Source organism: Hydra viridissima, unplaced genomic scaffold (genome assembly GCF_058129835.1).
Source record: "Hydra viridissima isolate aposymbiotic clone 2 unplaced genomic scaffold, HvirCarnegie_v1 scaffold_15, whole genome shotgun sequence".
NCBI lineage: Eukaryota > Metazoa > Cnidaria > Hydrozoa > Anthoathecata > Hydridae > Hydra > Hydra viridissima.
Window position 1 is genome coordinate 5,862,032 of NW_028324314.1, and position 24,583 is coordinate 5,886,614.

General features: G+C 29.5%; 6 protein-coding genes and 2 pseudogenes across 11 annotated transcripts; 4 read left to right on the forward strand and 4 right to left on the reverse strand.

Annotated features, from left to right (window-relative positions):
- Window positions 1-301: 301 nt before the first annotated feature.
- Window positions 302-4,893, reverse strand: LOC149878380 (uncharacterized). Of its 2 annotated transcripts, none has more exons than XM_090072404.1 (2): window positions 4,727-4,893; window positions 302-4,444 (listed from the first exon to the last, which is right to left on the reverse strand). In XM_090072404.1, exon 2 carries the CDS (start codon window positions 4,013-4,015, stop codon window positions 3,632-3,634), a length of 384 nt encoding a protein of 127 aa, XP_089928530.1. In that variant the 5' UTR covers window positions 4,016-4,444; window positions 4,727-4,893; the 3' UTR covers window positions 302-3,631. The 2 variants fall into 2 exon arrangements, with proteins under 2 accessions (XP_089928530.1, XP_089928531.1); XM_090072405.1 differs by having other exon boundaries at window positions 302-4,208; window positions 4,341-4,893.
- Window positions 4,894-7,586: 2,693 nt separating this feature from the next.
- LOC149878381 (uncharacterized) lies at window positions 7,587-8,409 on the reverse strand (annotated as a pseudogene).
- A 3,383-nt stretch (window positions 8,410-11,792) lies between these two features.
- Window positions 11,793-12,502, forward strand: LOC149878382 (uncharacterized). The gene is given in 2 exon segments (XM_090072529.1): window positions 11,793-12,453; window positions 12,456-12,502. Coding segments are annotated over 2 exon segments (708 nt in total).
- Window positions 12,503-12,612: 110 nt separating this feature from the next.
- On the forward strand, window positions 12,613-23,928 carry LOC145189213 (uncharacterized). The gene is made up of 3 exons (XM_090073064.1): window positions 12,613-13,329; window positions 22,970-23,457; window positions 23,540-23,928. The coding sequence occupies exons 1-3, from the start codon at window positions 12,628-12,630 to the stop codon at window positions 23,904-23,906; spliced, it is 1,557 nt and encodes a 518-aa protein (XP_089929190.1). The 5' UTR covers window positions 12,613-12,627; the 3' UTR covers window positions 23,907-23,928.
- Window positions 13,711-16,424, reverse strand: LOC149878383 (uncharacterized). 5 transcript variants are annotated; one of them, XM_090073065.1, is made up of 5 exons: window positions 16,089-16,276; window positions 15,709-15,913; window positions 15,346-15,523; window positions 15,034-15,116; window positions 13,711-14,509 (listed from the first exon to the last, which is right to left on the reverse strand). In XM_090073065.1, the coding sequence occupies exons 3-5, from the start codon at window positions 15,470-15,472 to the stop codon at window positions 14,309-14,311; spliced, it is 411 nt and encodes a 136-aa protein (XP_089929191.1). In that variant the 5' UTR covers window positions 15,473-15,523; window positions 15,709-15,913; window positions 16,089-16,276; the 3' UTR covers window positions 13,711-14,308. The 5 variants fall into 5 exon arrangements, with proteins under 5 accessions (XP_089929191.1, XP_089929194.1, XP_089929195.1 ...); XM_090073068.1 differs by having other exon boundaries at window positions 15,346-15,444; window positions 16,089-16,272; XM_090073069.1 differs by having other exon boundaries at window positions 15,358-15,444; window positions 16,089-16,247.
- Window positions 16,628-17,623, reverse strand: LOC149878384 (uncharacterized). The gene is made up of 2 exons (XM_090073070.1): window positions 17,081-17,623; window positions 16,628-16,790 (listed from the first exon to the last, which is right to left on the reverse strand). The coding sequence occupies exons 1-2, from the start codon at window positions 17,233-17,235 to the stop codon at window positions 16,628-16,630; spliced, it is 318 nt and encodes a 105-aa protein (XP_089929196.1). The 5' UTR covers window positions 17,236-17,623.
- Window positions 18,104-21,870, forward strand: LOC149878385 (uncharacterized). Its single transcript, XM_090073062.1, has 2 exons — window positions 18,104-21,597; window positions 21,691-21,870. The coding sequence occupies exon 1, from the start codon at window positions 18,714-18,716 to the stop codon at window positions 20,040-20,042; it is 1,329 nt and encodes a 442-aa protein (XP_089929188.1). The 5' UTR covers window positions 18,104-18,713; the 3' UTR covers window positions 20,043-21,597; window positions 21,691-21,870.
- LOC149878386 (uncharacterized) lies at window positions 20,112-21,101 on the forward strand (annotated as a pseudogene).
- Window positions 23,929-24,583: the final 655 nt, after the last annotated feature.

Consider the following 24,583-nt stretch of genomic DNA (forward strand, 5'->3'; position numbering starts at 1 on the left):
TTCTTAAAAAAAAGGAAATTGTCTTTAAAACGTTAAATACACACAAACAAGTTTATTAAAATTAACTGAACATTTGACCATTACTATATATGGCACTTATCTGACCATTTTTATATTTGGCCTCTTTGTTTCAATAGTTTAAATATTTTGACACTAATAAAGGACCTCTCTTCCCCGTTTTGCCTTAATGGTGGTCAGGAGAATAGAGTTATTTTTATTAAGAGTAATCAAGTTTTTGATGAAGACCTTTTACCAGAATAACAAAACGTAAAACAATGACTTGCATGTATAATAATTTTTTTTTTTCCTCAAAAGTGTTGCAAATGCAAACTAAGCTAATTAATTAGTTAACCCCTTTTTGCATAACTTTTTCATATTGAGTTAAACTAATGATTTTAAAAGTATTCTATGGCCTAACATAAAAAAAAAACAAAAAAAAAATTAAAAAAAAAATGTTAAGGCAAATAAATTGCAAAATATTTATTTGTATCATATATGATACATCTTGCAGTAGTGAAACTTTATGAAGAAATTATAGACTAATGTTTGTTGTTAAACAGAGTGTTTATCTAGGAATATGAGCTTGATAGTTATATACACTCAATAAAGATATCATTATAAATAAAAAAATTTAATGATGGAAATCTTTAAAACACTTGCGGTCCTTATTTATACACAACGCAGTTTCACACTTCTTACAAAATGGAAACAAGGTGGAACACTTGTCATTTTTGCAACAAGCCCGCTTTTCATTCAATATGGGCCAATGTCCAACTTGATCAAACCGAATCGCTTCATGGGGAATGGCAATTTTTGGACCGACACGAGGCGTGATATCAGCACATTTTACATAAGCAACAAATCTGCTACCGCCAATTTGAATCTGACAAGTGGAGTTAACGGATTACGCTTCTGCCGCAGAATCCAGGCATTGATTACGAACATATCAAGCAAGTGGAAAAAGATCCGATGATACCACTTTTTCGACCGAATCTTGTTCCTGTAATAGCCAAGTAGGGAGTCAAGCAAGTCAACTCCGCCCATGTGCTTGTTGTAGATAGTGACAATTCCCGGACAGGAAATGTTGACATGGCACATATCTTTTCTTGAAATACTTTTAACCTCTATTGAAGGTTCACTTCCAATAAAATTGAACAGCAAGATTACAACTTTGTTATCAAACCAGGAAACTACCGATACATCAACTCCGTCAACCTTGGTAACATGTTCGGTAAATGTTCCGCGACCCCTTTGCTTCAATTCCTTATCTGACAAGACTGGGCATTTTCCAACACGGTTCCTATGTGCAGTTCCAACCATTTGAATTCCCCTCTTGAAAATGTAAACATTCAAACCAATACTGTTGAACCAATTGTCAACATACAATTTATGATTGACGTCATCTGGCAAGATTCGGGCAAGACGCATGACAACGTTACTACTTACCCCAAGGTCTGGTTCATTCTTAAGGCAAATGTTGTCACCTCCTCCAAAGTAAACTTCAAAATTATAGCTGAAGCCAGAGACACCACTCAGAACAAAAACTTTAAATCCCCATTTGTGCAATTTTTTAGGGTTGTATTGTTTGATTAAATACCTCCCTTTGAACGGAACAATCTGCTCATCAACCGCCAAACTTTCTTATATTGGAATACTATTCAGCTGTTCATTTATTTTGTTTATAAGAGGGCAGATCTTGAAAAGTTTATCGTCTTTATCAGCAGCGCTGTTGTCACAAAAATATAAAATTACAATTTTTTTCCTTAGATGCATAATTTATCATTTCTGATACAGTTAAAAAAAGAGTCATGGAGATATGACAGTTCATAAAAATAAGTAAACAAATACACAAGAGGACTACCAATATGTATAAGAAACTTTGGAAATTTTTTTGAGTTTATGATTAAAAGGAATCTTGCTCGACAAAACGATGTACTAACAAGAATTAGTTGATTTGCTGCCGGATGCCATTTTGATAACACAAGGAATAAAATTTAAAATAAAAGTTGCAAAAACAATCTAAGTGCGCTGGCCACACTCACCTAAATATAGTAGGCTTAAAATAATCCCATTTCTAGTTAAAAATCTCAGCACATTCATCCAGAGATACACAATTTGTAAACTGCATCATATATGATACAGTATGCAGAAAGGGGTTAAACACCTTATAAAATATAAGTGACTCGATATTTGACAACTGCGCAAAACTACAATATTCACCCCCCGTTTAAAAAGATCCTAAGTTATGTACAACAAATTATTAGGCATAAAATAAAATAACAAAAAAAAAGAACAAAAACACCACATAAAAACTGAAAATCGATTTACCTATTTATAGTAACCTATTTTGACATGGCAGTTAATATAAATATTTATTGAAAATGTAACTATAAAATCTATTTCGAAGTATAAAAGGATTAACAATACTAACGTAAAAAAAAAAAAAAAAAAAAAAAAAAATCAAATTTAGATATAAATTGCATTTTTAGCATGTTGTCTTGGCTTTTAGTAGATAAAAAGCAGTAAGTTCTAATAATGAAACTACCTATTATTCATCTTTAACAATAGTCACCAACATGAAGGTGTCTATTGTTAAAAATGAATTTCAACCAAAAAACATCACAACAATAACACATAACAATAGAATATTTACACCCAACAAAAACACATAACAATAGAATATTTACACCCTTGTTATATTTTCTAATGTTCTTAAATTATAGTCTTTAGACTATAATTTAAGAACATTAGAAAATGTAGCATTATTTGTGTAACACTTTTTACCTACCATACCTTGAATGAGATGTCTACCAATTTTAAAAAAACAAAATATTAAATGCTCTATTTCTTGAACATGCAAAATATAGTTGACCATGAGAGAAACATGGCTTTTTTGAGATATACCCCAACTCTATCAAATATTTGACCTTGACTTTTATTAATTGTTATTGAATAAGCTAATCTGACAGGAAACTGACGACGTTTCACAACAAAAGGTAAATTAGAATCTGATGGAGCCAACTGAATTTGAGGAGCAAAAACCTGTTTACCACCAGAAACACCTGTCAAAACCTCTGCATCAATATAATTATTTTAAAGAGCACAAACTTTCATTTGAGTATGATTGCATAACCCAGCTTTGAGATCTAAATTTCTAAGTAGCATAATTACACAACCAATTTTCAATTTTAAGCAATGAGGTGGCATACCTGAAGGAGTTAAGCTGTTCAAAAACTCAACAGGAAAGTTATTTCTTTCAGCACTCAAATAAATTTTGACCTCACCCGGCAGACATTCAAGCACTTCTTCATTGATTGATAATGAATCAATATTAGTTGGCGTTAAAATCACGCATTTAGAATAATCAGTTTGATCAGCATCTTTAAAAATCTTTTCAAAAATCGACTTATTTTCTCTAATAATGCACTGATTTGGTATTTTAATGCATCCTTAAAAGGATCCTCCTCTTTGACTGGTATTGTTCCATTCCCAAGTTTTAGTAGCCGTTGGGAAAATTCACCTTCCCTATCTTGTACTCTCATATTTTCAGTTAAAGCAAACTTCTGCACCCATTGCCAATGCAAAGATCATTTTATACACGATTCTACTATCTCAGCTGGTTGTCCTCTTTTCAGGCATGTTTAGGTATCATGGATGTTTCATCAAGCAAAAACAAACTAACTTGTCTTAAAAAATGCCCGTGAAAAGAGTTAGGAGTAACATTCCATTTGCTATTATCCAATATTGGAACAGGAGGTTTGAATAATCCATGCAATGTAGATCCATTTGTAAGAAGAGTTGCTGCTATGCCAGTCCATGCAGCTGAAGCAGATTTAAAGCCCCTACTTATTGTTTCAGCAATCAAATAATTATAAGTAAAGGTTTTTCCATTACCAGCTGGTTCATCCATGAAAAACAATCTAGAATGTTGATTTTCTACAATTGCTTGCTCATTCAGTACAGCAAGGAGAGCATTACATACATTTAATTGATTGACATTGAGCAACAGTCTCATTTGATTGGCTTCCTCAATAGATTGTTGAACATTTTCATCAAAATTTTTTAGATTTCAGCCTATTATTTCCATATTTAAGTCTTGCAACAAACGTTTTAAAACACATGCTTCTTAAATCGTTTCAAGGACAATACCATTAACAGTAAGCACATCCTCCCAAGATATTGCTCCTTGTGTTTGCAAAAGTAACAGTCTAAGAAAAAACAATTCTCCAGTTGGATTAACTTTATACATTCTTACTCTCATTTTATTATCAGCCCTTTGTCTAACCTTCCATTTACAATGTTTATCATCAAATATAAAGTGATAAGGAATGTCTACATACGAATAGCAATGTGCTCTTTCATTTTCAGTATTTAACTTAACCATGCCATTAGGTGCGTATCACATTGAGCTGCACGATCTAAAGCCATTAGTTCTGCTCCTTCTCTAAAATACACTAATTAATTTTCAGGTAGATGTTTACCAAGTACAGCACTTTAAAAACACGGAAAAAACATAATATAAACATGCACCAACTACAAACACAACAAATGTGTTTGAATATGTATATAAGGTTAAATATATACCTTATATACATATTTAAACACATTTTTAAAACAATTATATAATACATATTAACACATGCACAAACAATAAAAAACACTTTACATTATTCTAAAAACACATTGATAAAACAACTATAAAGCACTTATTACCACATACACATACATTAGGGTAGGTCGATTTTAGCTTTTTTTTTGAATTTTAAGTTGCGTAATGTTGCAGTTACTGTGTCTAGGTTAGAAATGAGGTTTTGCCAAATCTCAAGTATCCTGGTTTAAAAATGGCTTGCGGATTTACATTTCAAGTCTTAATTTTGGACTAGTTTAGTTAAATTGTTAATTGAAATGTTGAAATATTTTATTTTAAGTATAATAATCTCGTTTTAAAATATCTCGTTTCGAATTTATAAAGTAACCAATTAACGTTTTCTTAAAAAGCGCAATTGTTTTAAGAAGCCAATAAATTTTCGCTAAATCGTTTACACGCATTTAAATTTAAATTTTGCAAATCTTTTTTGTATTTTAAAAGTTCTTGTTTGTATTTAAAAGTATTACCGTAGATTTCCCTAATTCCGAACAGCTTTAATTCACTCCTTGTTACATCTTTTATTTTTGTGGGATTTTTAAAAAGAAAACTGATTAATAAATTGGAAGACTAGGGTAATGAGAATATGAAAAAATATTTTCAAAATATATATATATATATATATTTTTTCAGTTTTACATTTAATTAGTCGTAATATAATAAAGTCTGTGATATATGCTCTCGTAATACAACAAAATCCATGACATATGTTCTCGTAATACATCAAAATCCGAGATATATTATTTCGTGATGCAATTAAATCCGTGATATATAGGCTAATTTAAATAAAAACTTGGTATCTGATAGAAGATCTAATGATCTTGTCGCCAGAACCATAAAAAGTTATAATAGAATATAACTTAAGCCATTAATAGATATAGACAAATAAAAATGACAAAATACAAAAAACAAAAGAGCGTGTTTATACAAATTTCTTAATTTTAAAAGTATTTCAACATATTGTCATTAAAGAGAATGAATTTTTTAAATTTCTTTTTAAAGACTGGGAAGGTAATTGATAAATCAAAATTAGGTAAAACAATTTTGTTCCAGAGATTGGGTGCACGATAAGCTATACAGAACTGATTGAATTTTGTTCGACAAAAGGGTTCAAAGAGTGAGTTATCATTTCGTAGTGTATACTTATTTTTTGTTTTTAAGGTAATAAAATCTTTAAAAACGTGTAAGGACGGATTGATTTTACTTTGAAACATAAAGCATAATATTTTATATACATTCACTTCATAAATGTTAAGTACTTTTATATTTTTGAATAAAAACTTTGAATGCGTAAGTAGATTTTCAAAACAAATTAAGCGTATTGCGTGTTTCTGACGACGGTAAAGAGTACGCAACTTACTTTTGCTTGTACTTCCCCAAGCAATATTTGCATAGTTAATATAACTATGTATAAATGAGTAATAGAGTTGGGTTAAAATGGTTTTGTTTAAATAATTTCTTGACTTATAGAGGACTCCTATATTTTTAGAAACCTTTGAACAAATGTAGTCAATATGTGGTTTCCACGTAACATTCTCATCAAGATAAATCCCAAGAAAACTAGTAAAAGTTTCCTTTTTTATTTCTAGTTCATCAATAAGAATATTTGGCATCGTTGTTGGTAAAAAATGTTTTTTAGATATAGGGTGAAATAGAATGTATTTTGTTTTATCAAGGTTTAAGATCAATTTGTTACATTTAAACCACTCAGATACGCATTTAAGTTCTTTGTTCATATCAGAAAACAGCTCATTAATATTACTGTTTGATAAGAACAAATTTGTATCATCAGCAAACATAATACTCCGAAGATTAGCTGCTTTGCTAAAATCATTAATATAAATTAAAAACATAAGAGGACCAAGAATAGAGCCTTGTGGAACACCGCAGGTTATTTCAATATAGTCACTTTGAAGGCCATCATTATAGGTAAGAAATTGCTTTCTATTTGAAAAGTTTGAATTTGAAAAATTTGAATTTTTTAATTGCAAAAACAAAAGTAAAACCGACTTTAAAAAAAAGAGACAATTTAAATTGCGTACTGTTCGATGTAGAATTTGATGGTGATTATTTATCTGAAAAAAAAAGTCAAAAATGAAAAATACTTCGTAAGATATCTCAAAAACAGTACTCTTCTGCATAATTAAAATGTTTCCCAAATTCCGAACAGATTTTGAAATGCACTTTTTTTTGCAAAAGCTAGAGTTTTTGCGTGCAAGTAATTAACAACAATATTTAACAATAGTATTTTAACGACATTAACTTAGAAACTAATAAACGCTTTTAACCTTTTTATTGAATTTCTTAACGTCTTGTTTATCTTAATAGTAGGAGAGAATTAGCGAAAAATAGGGTCGAACCCGGACAAAAATGGTATAAAGCTGAAATTTTGCAGAGAGAAAGTAGACAGTGTCTGGATGAGCGTAAAAAAAAAGCCCCGTTGATTGCGCTACGGGAACATCACTTTTGGGGCAATTTGGGGTACAAAAAAGGGGCAATTTTGACAGCACCAAAATATCATAAACTATTATATTGGATCGAAAATTTTATGCTGATCAATATTTATATAAGAACTATTACTTGAAAAAATTATTTTTTAAGTTATTTACGTTTGAAAAATGTAAAATCGTTTAAATGTTTTATTTTTTGTTTTTAAAACATAATAATATAACTTTTGTCTGTGCGCAATTTTAAATGGGAAAAAATTAGAAAATAATATATTCTTTTAAAATAACTTTAAGACTTGAATGCAAATTTCTTTAAAATTAGATGTCCGATATCTTACTTTTCTCAAAACAAATCATCAAGTAAATTTCTCTCGTTTTCAATTTCATCACTTGAATCTTCTTCAATTTCAAAATCCTAAAAATGCAAAATATTTGTTTTCCAAAAAAAACAAAAATATTTAAAGAAGATTATGTGGATATTTAAAAAATAAAATTTACCGTTTTATTACTGCAGTCTTGCCTATGACTGCAGTAATAAAACGGTAAATTTTATTTTTTACAGACATGCATTTTAATACGTTTTTCCTGCAAGAACACATATTAGTTCCGCACATACTTCTTGACGAAGTTTTACAATCGCAGCGAATCACTTTTAACATATTGGGTGGTGCCACATATTTGTCTGTTGGTATTGGAAGAAGGCAACCATTATCTAACTTCCATGCCCATTCTTTAGGATCCAAGTTGAAAGATTCATCTAGCATTTTCCATTCAACAACTTGTAGGTGAACTCTAAGATCATAAAAATAAGCAGCACGGTATGTGGGTGGTCACTTTTCTGGCTTAATAATTCCTTCACAAACCATTTGTTTATATTTTAAATACCTAAGAAAAATACTATGAAAATATGACACTTTCTAAATCTAAATGAGTGACTTAAATCCACAAAATTATAACTAAACTTTCAAATAACAACCGCATTTTCCTTAACGAAGTTTCTGCATTTCCACCAAAAAGTTCAATGAAAGCCCTTACTGCAGATTCTCCAACTTCTTTTTTGGTTGCCCAGTAATCCGAAAAAATTTCAGATACTGATTGTATACTATTGGATTTTTGCAGTAATTTTAAAAAACAAGGTTTTCCTTTTCCCAGTATTGAAGATGTCGAGTCACATCTTGACCATGCGTGAACAAATAACAGATGTTCTTTAAAATCCATTACTCGAGATTGAGCGTCTTTAATGCTCTAGAGTTTTTTCTTTCTTTCTTGATAAAAAAAAATCTCATTTAATTCATCTTTCCAACAATACATTAGCATAACTGCTATATCAGTATCATCAGCAACAACAATGCATGGTGAAATTTCCTTTGCAACTTCCAACGATTTAGAGACAATTTTCGTGTCAGCACCCCTTTGCAAATATATACTTCATATCCATCTCGTTTAAGGTAATCTGACAAAAGTAAAATTAATTGTGCCTTGTTGTGAGAATTCGATAGAAAAAAACCTTGTGAATACGGAACTTGATTATTTTCTCTTATAACAAGATTTTGGGAAGAACCTTTGCATTTTCTTCTGATGTGTTCATTAGATTTAATTGAAGATTTCTTATCATAGATTTCCATCAAATATAATATAAGTGGTGGCATAATTTTGTCTTATATAGCTAATGTAGGTCTCAACAATTTCTACAAACCTCATACCTTTGTTCCAAAGAACTCTGAGGAGTAAGGAACCTCCATCAAGGACATATTTGCAAAAACTGACATTTGTACTTGGTTTAATTTCGTCGTCAGGAAGAATCACTTTGCACAAAGATGATTTGTTTGCTTTCAGCATTAGGTTATTTTTAAATAATGGGTGTGGGAGATGAGTAAGCTCATAATCAAAATATAGTTCAACGTCATCCTCTCTTTCTGCAATTGCTGCAAGTCTATTAAAAAGGAGTGTTGGATCGACACAACAATCAGTTTGTTTGTCTAGTTTTACGCTATTGGTCAAAACATCTAAAGAAAAAAATGTATTCTTCTTTTTAAACTTTGCTTCATTAAACTTAAGGCCGTTGAGAAATGTTTGTAGACGAACACCTATGTTCTCAGCCTCGTCACAATTGACAAGATCTTCACCATTGGCTGATACAAGACCCGTAGATAATGAATTTAGATTTCTATCGACAGTATTGAATGGATTTCTTACAGAAAACCAGTCATAAAACAACTCACAATGTTCATAATCGCATACTAATCTTTTAATACCCATTTCTTTATTGCTTTCCGTAACTCCGATGTCAAATCCAGATAATTTATGCATTGCTTCATGAACACTTGCAAAATAACAGATGCTAATTGTCCATAGGTTGCGTACTTTTTCATCAAATCCTCTACCTCTAGTTAAACCACCATTGCATTTTATAGACCGCATCAGGGTCTGCTCTATTACAAGATCAGAAGATAGGCCAGCCCAATACCTTTCAGATCGGCGGACTGCGTGACGACCATCTAAAAATTGTTGATGTAACCATGGATTCGTTTCTGAAAGGTATTGCATTTCTTGCAAATAAAACCTGGAGCACTTGGCATAGTTTGAATGCCCTGATGCGGCAAATAAGTTTAGCATTTTTGAGATTGTTTGAAGATGCAAGTACCAGTTACAAGTTCTCTCTGCAACTAAAAATTCCTTTATGATAGTAATATAGTACATGTACAAGATCCTTTTTTTTTTTTTTCAAATGTAAAAACTTTTACTACACGTAACGTTTAACTTGTAAGTTTTACTTTCCTATATAATAGTTTCAATGTAATAAGACACAACCTTTTTTCGGAGTAAAACTAAATTATCCATTCATACAAAATTATTCATTGAAAACTTTTTTTATGAAAACAAAAGAAATGATCAAGTTTTTCGCAGTAAAAATTTTCTTTTGAAAACAAAAAATCGAATGAAGTTTTGCGCGGCATTCACTTTTAACACTTTTACACTTTTTAAACGTAAATAACTTAAAAAATAATTGCTTTCAAGTCATAGTTCTTATATAAATATTGATCAGCATAAAATTCTCAATTCAACGATATATAATTAATGATATTTTGGTGTTGTCAAAATTAGCCTATTTTTTGCCCCAATTTGCCCCAAAAGGGATGTTCCCGTAGCGCAATCAACGGGGCTTTTTTTTACGCTCATCCAGAGACTGTCTACTTCCTCTGTGCAAAGTTTCAGCTTTATACTATTTTTGTCCGGGTCAACTCGCAATTCTCTCCTACTATAACGTTTGTTAATAAAAAAGAAATGTCAAAGTTTAAAAAAATGAAGATCGCGAAAGAAAATTTATTACAATTATTACAATACAAAATTACAATGAACAATGATTCAGTCTTTGAATTACTGCCATTTCAAAATACAACTGCGTAAAGGATAAAACTGCATTGCTATATGATAAAAAAAGCACTACAAGCTTCCTGTTTGATTAATGGGGAAGCATTCGCTAAGGCTGCAACCGACCTGATACTAATAACTGAGATTTCTTCTGGTTAACTGACAGAAACAGGCAGTGGCTGTGAAGATTTTTTTTTTAATTTATTACAAAAAAATAATGGAAGACAGAATCTAATAAATAGATAATACACACTCTTTACCAACACAATGTTATACCCTTACATTAAAATAAAAGTAATTTTAAGCTTTAAAATTCTTTGTACCTAACTCTAAGCTTGAGGTCTACGCTAGTATAAATTATTTACTTTTTTAAATTGAATGCCATTTTTTGTGATTTGATATGTACGTTCGGAATTAGGAACACGTGTTCCTAATTCCGAACGAAAACTTTACTTTTAAAATTTAAAAATTAACAATATTTTTATAACAAATATACTTGTTGCTTAATATACTTGTTGCTTAATATAAGAAATATACTTGTTGCTTAATATAAGAAATATACTTGTTGCTTAATATAACAAATATACTTGTTGCTTAATATAACAAATATACTTGTTGCTTAATATAACAAATATACTTGTTGCTTAATATAAGAAATATACTTGTTGCTTAATATAAGAAATATACTTGTTGCTTAATATAACAAATATACTTGTTGCTTAATATGGTTCGATTCAGTTTAGGTTCCAGTTTATTTATTTAAAAAAATTAATATGAAATTCAAAAATCAAGCGAAGTTATTCAACTTTAAGTACGATTTTGTTCGGAATCAGGGAAATCTACGGTATAACTTGTTTGTATTTAAAAGTTGGTTTTAAAATTAAATATAAAGTATTAAAAAGTAGGTTCAAAGAAAAAATCGCAAATTAAAGAAATCTTTTAATATCAAAGGTAAATACTTATGATTATTATATTTAGAGTAATGTTTTTACCTACTTATACTAAATATTTTTTGTTTTGCAACTTTTCGAAGGAACTAATGGATTTAATTAATTTAGTCGGAGGAACTAATGGTTTTACTAAATTCCTGAATGAAAATGATTGGAGCTCATGGCCCCCTCATTTTGAAAACGAGGGGGTCATGGGCCCCCTAATTTTTTCAAGAGGGTTTTATTTCTTTATTTTTAAGAAATCCCGATTTTTAACAGTAAGTTTTGATATTTTAGGTTTTTTTGGTGCTTTCACCCCCACTAAAAAGTCACGCTGTTACCCATGGCTCTAAGTGTTATACTTTAATACAGTTTACATTTATAATTAGTCCGCGAGAAATGCCAAAAGTAAAGGCTACAATTACACGGATGAAAAGTGAAAAAAAATATTGTGGTGGCCCATGTGAATTATCAATGACAGATCCAAGCACTTTTAGACAGGTTATTCAGTACTATTACTACCTTGTTCATATAAATCCAAATGCAGATATCGTATTAGTGACTCAGCACATAAGCAATAACATAAAATCAATTTGGGCTACAGTAAACCCAAGTTTACCTCTTATAACGGACAAATCTATTAATAGGAAAGTTAAAGATCTTCTCGCACTTGTTAAGGATATTAATCGCAAGCACGGAAAAGCAAGCGCTAAAAGAAATCTTGATGCAAACTTAGACAAACTTTTTGATATTTCTGCATGTTCCTGTTCATTAGATGTGTTTCCCTGTAGTGACAGAAAAGTTTCATGTTATAAAGAAAATTGCATAGAAGAACATATTGTATGCGTTTGCTCTCAAAGTAATAAAGTACCTCTTGAAGACAGAGCTTATCTTCGTGATCAGAGGAAAAAAATTGGTCCAAAAGGTGCATATCAACTTTCTTCCGTTGATAGATTTTCTGTCAAAAAGATTCAAAGACTTGATAAAGAACGAAAAAAAATATCTCATAAGCTAGTTGATGAAGATGAATCCCTCATACGACACGTAAACTTAATTGAAGAAACAAGTGATTTAACCAATACGGAGGCAAATATTTTATAAATACATGAAAAATTTGTAGTAGATGAAACAAAAAATATTTTATTTTATTAACTTTTTTTAGGATGAAGGTAAATGGAAACCGATAAATGATCCTATTGGAAAATACAACTTGGTTAAACTTCCAAGATTTGCAATGGAACTAGTCAGAAACGAGTGTTCTTCAAACGTAGGTGCAGCCCTTGCAAATGCTTTTCTATATGACATAAAATATCTCCTGAAAAATGATGTTGATATAAAAGATATTTTGATTGATAAATGCAAATTAGATAGGGCCAAGTCAAAAGTAAAAATCGTTAGTAAAGATGTGGACTCAGAACAAAAAAAACAGTTAATTTGTCTTGGGGTTGATAGCAAGCTCGATCAGATAACTAAAACAAGTAAAGTAATAAACTCACCTCAAGGAGAAGTACAAAAGAAATGCATTAAACCTCAACATCACCTCACATTCACTTATGAAGATGGAGAATCGAGTGGAAATTATTTGACTCATAGGACGATTCCTGTCACTGGTGCTACAGGCTTAGTTCTTGCTACCGAAACGTTCAGTGTTTTACAAGAACATAACAGTTTGGAAAGTATACAAGCTGTTCTTCTTGATAACACTGCTACCAATACTGGACCAATAAGTGGCTTAGTTGTAAAGCTAGAAGAGTTTTTAAAAAGAAAACTACATCTAATTGGATGCGCCTTACATCAAAATGAACTTCCGTTACGAGCTCTTTTTGTGAAACTTGATGGTGACACAACCGGGCCAAGAAGTGGTCTACTTGGTAAAAGATGTGCTGAAAATATTCAGGATAGAAATCAAGTTTTGTTTGAATGTATTGAAAACCCAATTGTACACTGTAAAAAAAAAGGGTTTTTTAAATAGCTCTAAAAGGTTTTTTACTTTGTCCCGAGGGTGGAACCCTTTAAGGGTTTTCTAGAAAACCCTTTTTTTAAAAACCTTTAATCCGAAACTGGAAAACCCTTTTTTAACTTGTACTTTCGTTTTTAATTTGAATTACAATTTATTCAATAATTTTTCATATTACGCAATAAGGATTTCAAGCACGTTTAAAGTTGGTTCAGTAATATTATACTTAGGAGAGATTGAATATACACTTTAGTTGAAACATTTAATTTATACATAATATTGCTTATATGCAAATGTTTAGATTCTATAACTCCACTGTAATTTTGCATGCAATATGAAAACTCAATAAAGAAAATTCTGTAATAATGTCTAAAATCTTATAACATCAAAGTAATATACAGTAAAGTTTAAATTAAATAAAAAAACCTTTACAATAACCAGAGACAGGTCCGTAAATATTGTACAAAAACAAACAAGTTGTACAAAACGAAACAAATTGGAAAATAACGTTAAAACTATTACATGTAATAGTTCATAATAGTTTCATAAATAAAACTATTATTAACAAATTGATACAAATTTTCTGCAACAAATTGAACTATTACAACTATTATATTCCTAAGTTAAAAGTATTTTTCTATTTATGTAAATTTATTACTCCTACGTTAAGAAGTTTATTTACCGTTAAGACCTATTTTCAAAAATTAAATCAAGAAATCGCCTAGTAGCACAAAATATAATAAAATTTAGAAATATTGCAAATATTCAAATATGAGTTTATTCGAATTTAGTGACAAAAAAACATAAATTAATTATAAAGATTAACAACAAAAACATACAAAAAACAAAAGTCATAAATGTCAGTGCAAAAGGCGGTTGCCCCATTTGCTGACAACATTTGGCACTTTTCCTTTACCACCAAGAGCACTTAGGCACTTTTCCTTTACCACCAAGAGCACTAGCACTTAGGCACTAGACAAAATTGACATGTATTGGTCAATCCTTTTGGGAATTCAATGCTGAATATCCAAAATGCTGCAAACCATGCTTGAAAAGCCTTGGAAAATGTGCAAATAGTTTTAGGAAACAAAACTTCCTTATCGACTGATATATTCCACTTGTCGTCTTGTGGCAATATGACTGGACTGAGTGGTATTTCCTGTATAAATAAAGAAATAAATACAATAATTCATTTAATCAAAAAAACAAACCTGAAACAACTTAAAATCCCTCTAATACAAAGCTCTTAAAACCATTCAATTTTAAAATTTCTTAATTGATAATATTTCAATATAATAGAAATTATTGCAGACTCCTCACCTAAAGGACATCATCAGTTTTTTAAATTGTGTCCTTAGTATGAGAGTATTTACATGGACTTAAAATATTCAATAACTTATTTCCTCAAACCAGTAAATTTTTGCATTTCCTTAGATCTCCTTCTTAATATTTATTATCACTTCTCAGATCTTCTTGTTATTAAATATATATTAGTTTATACAGTTAAATATATAATAAATATATTAGTTTTTATAGTTTAATATATAATAAATAAATTAGTTTTTATGGTTAAATATGTAATAAACATAATAATTCGAAATGGACTATAAACAATAGGCTATAAAAAAATATGATCAAGTGCAATTTTCTAAATAATGTACAATGTACCAATAAACATCCTACCTGCTTTGGTAAGGGAAAAAACAATTCTTCCTTCTCCCCAAATAATGAGGGTAAGAGCAATGTAACAAACATCACCATCCAATCTAAAATTATTTATATCTTTAATTGTAAATACATGCATAACAATACATTTGATAAAACTAGTAAATATACAATAGCATTATTAGCATACATGTGTAATGTATTAAAAAATGATCAAATGTTTTTGAGTTAATCAATATTTGCTAGAGTTACTAAACTCATGTAATTTATTGCCTTCTATGACTAGTCTTTATTGTTGTTGGAAATAAAATAAAAATAAATAAAAATTACCCTGTCGTTTACCTTTGTCCAAAGTTTCTTCTAAATGTTTGTTTACCATTCTTGAATATTCACAATACTTTTTGCATCTTTTGGCTGCTTCTTTGATTACTGCATCATAAAGGGATAGAAACTTCATTTCTAATTTGGTTATGTCTACACCATATAGCAAAATCACATCTGCTGTAAACTTTAATTTATAAAAGTCATCTACATTATGATATTACATTAGAAATAAGCCTATACTTTATAATTCAAATGTTCATAAGGTAATTTTTAAATAATCTTTCATAACTGTCAAAAGAAAGTCAACAGAAATATTGAAAAAAATAAGTACATTTCATAAAAGAACAATAGCTCTTCATATAATCTTACAAAGTATTTAGTCGTAAACACGGAAATTCTTCCAGAACTTCTGCAGCTGTGTGTGCATGGTAGAAAAGTTATCTGTACCCACAAGTTCTTTTCATTTTATCTTTGATCATATAAAAGCTTGGTGTCTGTTTTTTCATTTCTTTTTTAAAGCATCTTGATGTTTTTTTATGCTTATGTGATCCTCACCTTGTACCACATTAGCCAACTAATAAAAAGAAGTTATAGTTACAGCTGTACATATAGAAGTATATTATCTTACATCAATCAGCTACAACTTGTGAGCAGTAACAAAAATATACATTTTTGACATTTAAATAACATCATATTACAATAATTTTACAAGGTTATAGCAAGTAATATCTATATACATTATTACATACCTTAATTTAAGCTGTTTTTGAGAGGGTGCTGTTGTCAGATTGATCAATTTCAACTTGATCTTCTTTTCGTTTTCTTCCTGAAACACCAGGCCTTCCAAATTTTTCTCTTTGCATTCTAATTCTTTGAAGAACTACTCTAATAGTATTCTAAACTCAAAATACCCATTTAAAATGTGAAATAGACAATAAATTAAATTCTAAAATATAATTTTCTTATAAAATAGATGATGACAAGTAAAAGTATAAACAATAATATATAAAATGCTAATTGCATTACACTACTTCCATCATAATCAGCCAAAAAAGGATATTTTAATGTAACTGCTAAGCTAACAGCAAAATATATTCTTCTGGTTGAATACCTGTATAAACAATTTGTGATAAAACATTACAAAATAATTAACACTAATATTATAATATAAATGTAACAAAGTAAAGAACAAACTATTTTAAAAATTAAAAATCAATGTAATAGAAATTGAGAAGTGTCAAACTCAGAGTCAGCAAAGTATAAAACAAGAACAATAATTTTCAACTTACTAAATGTCACGTCTTTTTAAGTCATCAAATAGTGCATCAATTAAGAGCACTTTGCTTTTTGAGCCTAAACTAAATCTAGCCTTGTCTTGACATTGTAGCTTAGCTATAACATTATCCGGAAAATGTGGCAACGGATATACAAAAGGACATTCTTGCACCTGGCTAAATAAATAAAATAAACTATCACAGATATTCAAGCAAACCAGAATAATTTCCTTAAATTACTCTGATTTGAAATATCTCATTCAACTGTAATTTAATATGGGTAAAAATATAATTTATAATAAAATTCATCATTAAATGCACAATAGTTCTTAAACACAAGTATTATACAAACATTAAAGTATTAAAGTTAAGTAAAAGAATGCAAATTCTCTCATAAATTCAAATCAATGATAGAGAGTTATTATTTAAAAAAAATATGTATATAAAGTAAAAATACTATAACAAACCTATGTACACATTCTGCTTCTTCAATTTCTGAAAAACTACCACTATTTGTTGTTTCGCCCTTTTCATTAATTACACTAATAACACTTGATACAACTGCAGTATAGGTAGATTTAGAATTATCTAATGTTGCTGAAACAATAATTTTACTAAACATACATAATTTTCAAACAAACAAACCACGTAAAAAAGAGGCTGATTTTCATGTAACAAGATAAGATGTCGCAAATACTTTCCAAATAAAAAATAGTTATTGCCACATTCACAAAGAAATTGGGGCATGCTTGGCTATTGTATATTGTAAGGAACCTGCAATGTAAACAGTACAATTAAAATGTTTACTATAAAATGCATAATAATAAAAAAATTACTTTCAAATTCAGACATAATTCCTTAACTTTATTATTATTTCTACTTTAAATTTTAATTAATAACTCTTCTTTAAAAATTTAAAAGAATTTCATTGACCTATAGGAACCTCATAGATAAATCGGTTAACTTAAAATATATACTCTTTTGCGTATTCTACTTGAAAAATTTTAACTAAATACAATTTTAAATATAATACAATAAGTTAAATACTATTTATAGGTATGTGCGTATCCATCCAATTACGGCACCGATTTTGTAATCAAAATCTGCGACCATTTTACTGTACTTGGCGTATGTGTTGTAAGAATGCATTTTGTCGTGTTATTTTTTAGAATTTCATATCAACATATTTATTTTTTAAAAAGTAGAATAGTTAAACTTCATTTTTGTGTTTGTATTTTTTTTCATTTACCACTGCTATTATTGAATTAACTGTTCTGAAAAACTTCGTCGTAGTTCAGATATAAAATTGATATCGAAGGGATGTTGAGTCTTTTTTTAAATGTATTGGGCCAAGTTTAAAAACTAATTTTTTATGTGCATGCGAAATTTCATTGAAAAATATTATGTAGCAGACACCTAATTTTTTGTAGCAGAATAGGTACCTTGGCTTAATATTTTTCGCAATATAATGGGGGATTGAGGAGGGGGGGGCGGTCTTTCCAACGTTTTTTTAACAAAATGATATAGAACATTATTATAGCCAATTTCTTTAAAAACAAAAACGAATATCATCATAATAGCTTAATAATTTGAAAAAAGTATCTATATGATGCACTTCTGATTTGCTCATAATAATCTCTTTGCATTATATTATCATAATTATTATAACTAAAATATATTTTATTGTTATTGTTTAATGTTGTTAAATAATACTGCATTATTTAATAACAATAGCTATCATTCAATAGTTTAATTTTATATTTTAATATGTTGATAATTTATGATAAATTTTTTATGATGATTATGTGTTAATGAGGTATGGGATGGTGTGCATTATATGATGCATCATATGGTCGTTTTAAAAAAAAAATTTAGCATGCAAATAATATTTATGTTATAATAAAGTTGCTCATAATTATTATTTGATAATAATTATGTGCACTTTTGTCATCTTGTAAAGCAATTTATGTGTCTTTGTCTTAAACAGAAATAAGTAAGTGATTTTTGTTTTTGAAAAAAAATGAAATTAAAGTAAACATTATTCTCTTTAAAAAATTTTTTCCATTTTAAAAATAATTTTACTTGACATTTTAAGGTATCATGGGACCCAAAAAGAATATCCGTGTGTTTCGTGGTGCAGCAAAAAAATATCTAGCATCAAACTTCACTTTGCCTTCACAAATAGACATAGACTGTAGAAATGGACATATATTGTTTATATTCATTATCAATAATAAATCACAAAAAGCAACTATTGAACAACTCAATAAGCTTTATGGCTTCAAGATTTGTAGAATTCATATTAAACTTCTTCTTAAAGAATCAAAAAACCGGGCATGCAATTTTTTAAGAGATTCTAAACATTTTGTTGACTTTTGCAATAAGCTTTTCTTTTGTCAAATGACAGTATTGCCAGCAGCACAGTCATTACAGTCAACCTCAAAATTAAGTAACACTATTTCATCTTTGTCAGTTAACTCATCTCCTAAACATATAAGTGTTTTATCTTCATCTGATTCAAGACCATCATTATCCAGGTTAAGAGCTGACCAGTTAAAAGTGTTAAAGAAAAAAACTAAGGTAAGGGCAAGATTTAAACATCTTAATGAGAGAATCGCTCGCAAAGACAAGACAATTAAAAGTTTGAGGAATAAATTAAAACTCCAACATTTTAACTTACAGTTAAAAAAGATTCAAGTTGCAAATTTTCATTTAAGAAAACAGCTAGAATTTGCCCAAACAAAGCTGTCTAATGAAGAAACCATCTTACGCCAACAAATTACTGAAAAGAATGCAGAGATTTCTGCCCTTCAGAATGACATGCTTAAGTTACAGGAGAAGATAGAACAAATGCAGCAAAAAGTACAAAACACCAAGTATAAAAATGTCTTCTCATCCAATATTAGGGCAGTAATCTATGACATGTTGGCATGTCAAGTTCCTACTCACTGTGTGCCACAACTTCTTCATAAAGTTGGAGAACACACTGGATATATATTTAGTGAAATTCCACGTCGCACAACTGTGGAGCAGATGATGCGTGAGCTAGGTGTTATTTCAGAACTCCAGATTACTGAGATAGCATTCTCAACAAAAAATTTGACACTCGGTTTTGATGCTACAACCCAGGAGGGGGTTCATGTAAATGTTGTGCACTTAACAACTAAATCTTTATGTATGGTTGTAGCCATTGATCAACTTGCTGGAGGTACAGCTTATGACTATATGAGTCATATTGCAAAGTCTGTGGATAATCTTGGTAAGATGTATAGTGTGGATAATCTTGGTAAGATGTATATCCTTTTTCATACATGTGGAGTTTTGATCCATCACTTCCACAAACTTCAAAGTTTTCTGTTTTCTGGAGTAGTTTTGTGTGGAGGACTAAGAAATTGTTTGTTCCAAGACTTCACATCTGAAACAGGTTAGATTTTATGGTGTAATAATGACCTTATCATATACTTTATGACATTATATTTAATTTAAGGTATCCGTGAGATGTGTGCCCTAGCATTAATTGGAAAGCTACTGGCTGGTCCTTGGATGAAAAAGTTCTACGTTGCATCAGGTCATGAACTTGACTACTTGTCTGGCATTCAAGTTGTCAAAGATGTTTGCAATGCACTTGTTGAAAGCAGCACAATGGCCCTTTCCCTTATTCACAGAAAAACAGACTTTTTTGGTGGTGATCTCAATGATCCAGTTTTTAATTCAATTATTGACTTTGCCCAAGGACTGAAGAAATGAGATGCGCATTAGCCAGCTGCCTAAATGCTATCATTAGTGTTATTGACCGTCAGTATGAGTGACAGTTCAACATGACCTCAACTGATCAATTAAAGTCCCAAACACTATCGGCACAACCTCATAAGATTGACTCTGAAGAACTTGTAGGTATGTTTAGCGCTGCAAAACAGAAAGCTTGTAATGCCACTCTTTGTTTCTTGTCATCAAAAATTCGCACATGCAAAAATAGGACAACTGATTTCCTTTCTAAAAAACCAACTGATGTACGAAATAAATTGATAGCTTGGTCCATCTCCTCAGCCTGAAAAAAGCGGTTAGCAAACATACAATGCCATGAAGAAATGAAGGTGGAGTTGATTAAATGCATGGCGAAAATGATTAAAATTAAGGAGGACAAAGAAAGAAGAAAAGTAGAAAAAGTATTATAATCTTGCATGCCCCAGCAGATAAAGCAACTGTTTCCTGATTTGGAAAGTAATGCGGCTGCAGATATTGAAGACATTCTCAATGGTACTGCTGTTGGAAGAAATATATGCCACATGTGGCATGATGCTGACACTGACACCCAATATATAATATGGCAGACTTCTTAGCATTAAAAAAAAGAACAGTGCCATACATATAGTTTCTTATTGGAAACCAAATGAGAATGAGAATGAGGATGATGATGGTGTTGAGTACGATATGACTAAATATCAACTCTCTGCATACATCATAAGCGGTGATATGGTGATATCATAAACAAATTGTGATTGAATTGATAATAGTATAGTAAGTTTTATTATAAAAAGTAAAATGGTTTATATGCTTGTGTTAATAGATATCATTTACAGATAATAGGTAAGTCAAATTGTTAGAAATATTTTTGCAATTGTAATTATTGTATATATTATGCTCCTCCCAGCATTTTAATTATTTTTTTTTGTAAAGTTATGAAATGATATATATTTCTCTCATTCATTATTTGTACATATCAGATCTTATTTCAGGAACTGACATCCAATATTTGCTTGGATCCTGATGTATTAACTAGACAAGATGCTGGTGTTTAGTAATTTTAATAAATCAGTATAGCTTGATCATAGACTAGCCATCCTCTAATGGCTAGTCTATGAACAGATCTATACTTTTTCATTATCATTTTTATATATCACATCTAATTTATTTCAGGTATTATTGTGAGGAATTGTCAAAGCAAACATTAGGAGATCGACTTACTTCTATCGATGTTTAAATGGTAAAATGTGTTATGCATCAGGAGTTAAGTTATTTTGATTTATTTTTACCCTAGGGCATACCAGATATAATTTATTTTGTTTATTATTGCAAGGTTTTATCAGAGCATGCTGAAAGTTAGACTTTTGCTTCTGTGGATATTGATACCTTCAGAAGACAAGAATCTACATTTTCTATCTATGATGTCAATGCTGTTTGGTAAATAGAAAAGATGCGTCTTGTTTGGATTAGGCAGTCACAATCATCACGAAAAAGGCTATTTTCATAGCCACAACTCTGTTAAAAACATTATTAAGCAAATGAGTTTTTTTTTTGTTTAACTATTTACATTTATAGAAGTGTTCAATTTCTTGGGGGGGGGGGGGAGTAGTAATCGAAATAAATCGATTACTACTTTTATTAAAGTGCTATCCGAAAACAGGAGCACGAAAAATAGGTATAACTTAAGTAACCATGAATCTTTAAGTTCGCTTTTGACTTTCTAGCTGGGTATATAAATACACACTATACACAGCATAAAATAATATATAGTAATGGAATACGCCTTTAATTATATATACAGTATTCATTACATATTAAAATATAACATAATATAAGTATAATAAGGTATTATATTATAATATTTAGAGCCTAATATAATATTATAATTACATAGAGGTTATTATTACGCTTGCATCCGCGATATTTATCATATTAATTTATAAAACTCTATTATTAATTTTTAATTCATTATAAAAAATATTTTATTACTTTAATCAATATGATAAATTAATTAAAATACTAAAAAATTTTTTAACATAACTTTTTTTATTAAAGCGTTAAGTTGAATGAAAACTTAACGGAAGCAAATATTGCGCAAATAAACAATAAAGTTCGATTACAAAACTGCCGTTAGCCGAACATGAAACTTTTATGTTGGTCGCAGTTTTCTTAAGCAATTCTTCTTATGAAATTTTGTTACTTAAATGTGCATAATGTTTTGTAGAATAATTCGTTTTTTATGAAGTTTTCACCATTGTAATACTTAATTAAAGCTCTTTCCAATGATATATAATAATCAAATATATAAATATTTTAAAATTTTTACGCACATACCTACTATTTATTTTATTTAAAATATCATATTGCTAAGCGACTGTAATTCTATATTAAACCCTTTCTATTTTTATCCTTCTTTAATTATGCCTAGATATCAATAAACGACACTCGGTATTTATTGGCTTCTTATTTTTCACCACGAAAAACCCTTTGCTAAAGGGTTTTCTAATAGAACCCTTTCAAAAAACCTTTTTTTACACACCAAAAGGTTTTCTAGTGGTAGAAAACCTTATGCGAGTGTAAAAAAACCTTTTGCGAAACCCTTTTTTTTTTACAGTGTAGATAAATATATTCTAGAAGAAATACTAACAGACCTTAGTTGCGATCAAAGACTTTTACTTGAATATTGCAAAGGAATAGGTATTGGTAAAGTTTCTGATAAATGGGCTGCCTATAAAATTGGACCGCTTAACCATGCAAGGTGGTTAACACTAGCTGTTCGCCTTCTTTGTTTGTATACTAGAGACAATCAACCAACCGTTTCTTTAAAAAAACTTGTATATTTTATTGTTCAGGTTTACGCTCCAGCGTGGTTCGAAATAAAAAAATCTTCAAAATTCCACGAATCCCCACGCCTTATTTTTTCTACTATTACTAGAATAAATAATCTCCCCTTTGATGATGTTAAACATATTGTTAAAAAAAACATTAAAAACAACGCATTGTGTCTAAAACCTGAAAATATTCTTTATGCCATGCTAAAAGATAATGACAGCAATATACGAAACTTTGGTTTTCAAATCTTACTGGCTCTAAGGCAAAGGTATTTTTTTTATAATTAACTAAAATAAATTAAAAAAAAAGACACATAAAATGTGGTAATTGCCTTTGATTTATATTTATAGAGTAAAAAACACAAGTTTGGAAGTAAATTTGAAGAAAATTCCGGAAATGAATTTTAATGCTAATCATTGGTATGAGTTGGTTGACATCATCAATACTAAATTTATGGAGCCCCCAACAACACAAAATTTTTCAATTGAGCAAATCCAATATATGATTGAAAATAATGTTAAACCTGAAATCCCCGACTTTCCTTCTCACTCCCAGAGTGTTGAGCGAGCGGTAAAACTTGTGTCGGAAGCATCCAAATATGTCTATGGATTCGAGAATCGACACAGCTGCATTTTAACTAAACTACTTAGCAGGAAGATGCGTAAACCATATGTTTCAAAAGGGCATTATTTCCATTCTTATGATGATATTTTTTAATTGAAAAGGTTTTCCTGAATATATATAACCATGTTCAAAATGTTTTAAATTGTAAAAATAATGTTTATTTTGATATTCTTATGCAAATATGAGAATAAAAGTTTCACTTTTTAAATCTTCAAATAGTTAACAAGTTGTTATAAAATTAGCTTAAGTGTTATAAATTATTATAAACTTAAATCATTCAGAAATGCAGTTAATTTTAAAAAACGATTAAATATGAGCATATTTAAAACGTCAATTTTTGCATATAACGCCTTTTAAGGTGTTTTTTCGCATAATCCTACAAATCTTAGAATTTAAATCCGCAAGCGATTCTTCATCCAAAATCTCTCAAATTTTGAGAGTAATCATATTTTAACTGTCTCCAACTACTGCAATATTACGCAATATGCGGAATTAAAATCGACCTACCCTAATATATATATATATATATATATATATATATATATATATATATATATATATATATATATATATATATATATATATATATATATATATATATATATATATATATATATATTTAATTATTGTAAATATTGCAAAAAAAAACGCGATATTTTTTTATGCATGTTTTATAAAATTTTATTATAAATTTTACTATTACGTTTTAATCATTAAAAATACTTTGTTTCTTTAATTCGAAACTTTTTTAATTACGTTTTTTAATCGTT

Excerpts from the sequence above, each read along its gene's own strand:
- LOC149878383 (XM_090073065.1), bottom strand. The coding sequence starts at position 15,472 with ATGAAGTTTCTATCCCTTTATGATGCAGTAATCAAAGAAGCAGCCAAA. Across the intron at positions 15,117-15,345 it reads GGACAAAGGTAAACGACAGG|ATTGGATGGTGATGTTTGTT; the intron begins GTAATTTTTATT and ends AAATAATTTTAG. Across the intron at positions 14,510-15,033 it reads TTTTTCCCTTACCAAAGCAG|GAAATACCACTCAGTCCAGT; the intron begins GTAGGATGTTTA and ends TTATTTATACAG.
- LOC149878384 (XM_090073070.1), bottom strand. The coding sequence starts at position 17,235 with ATGTTTAGTAAAATTATTGTTTCAGCAACATTAGATAATTCTAAATCT. Across the intron at positions 16,791-17,080 it reads GAAGCAGAATGTGTACATAG|CCAGGTGCAAGAATGTCCTT; the intron begins GTTTGTTATAGT and ends TTATTTATTTAG.
- LOC149878385 (XM_090073062.1), top strand. The coding sequence starts at position 18,714 with ATGGGACCCAAAAAGAATATCCGTGTGTTTCGTGGTGCAGCAAAAAAA.
- LOC145189213 (XM_090073064.1), top strand. The coding sequence starts at position 12,628 with ATGGAACTAGTCAGAAACGAGTGTTCTTCAAACGTAGGTGCAGCCCTT. Across the intron at positions 13,330-22,969 it reads TTGAATGTATTGAAAACCCA|AGTGTAGATAAATATATTCT; the intron begins ATTGTACACTGT and ends TTTTTTTTTTAC. Across the intron at positions 23,458-23,539 it reads TTACTGGCTCTAAGGCAAAG|AGTAAAAAACACAAGTTTGG; the intron begins GTATTTTTTTTA and ends TTATATTTATAG.
- LOC149878380 (XM_090072404.1), bottom strand. The coding sequence starts at position 4,015 with ATGAGACTGTTGCTCAATGTCAATCAATTAAATGTATGTAATGCTCTC.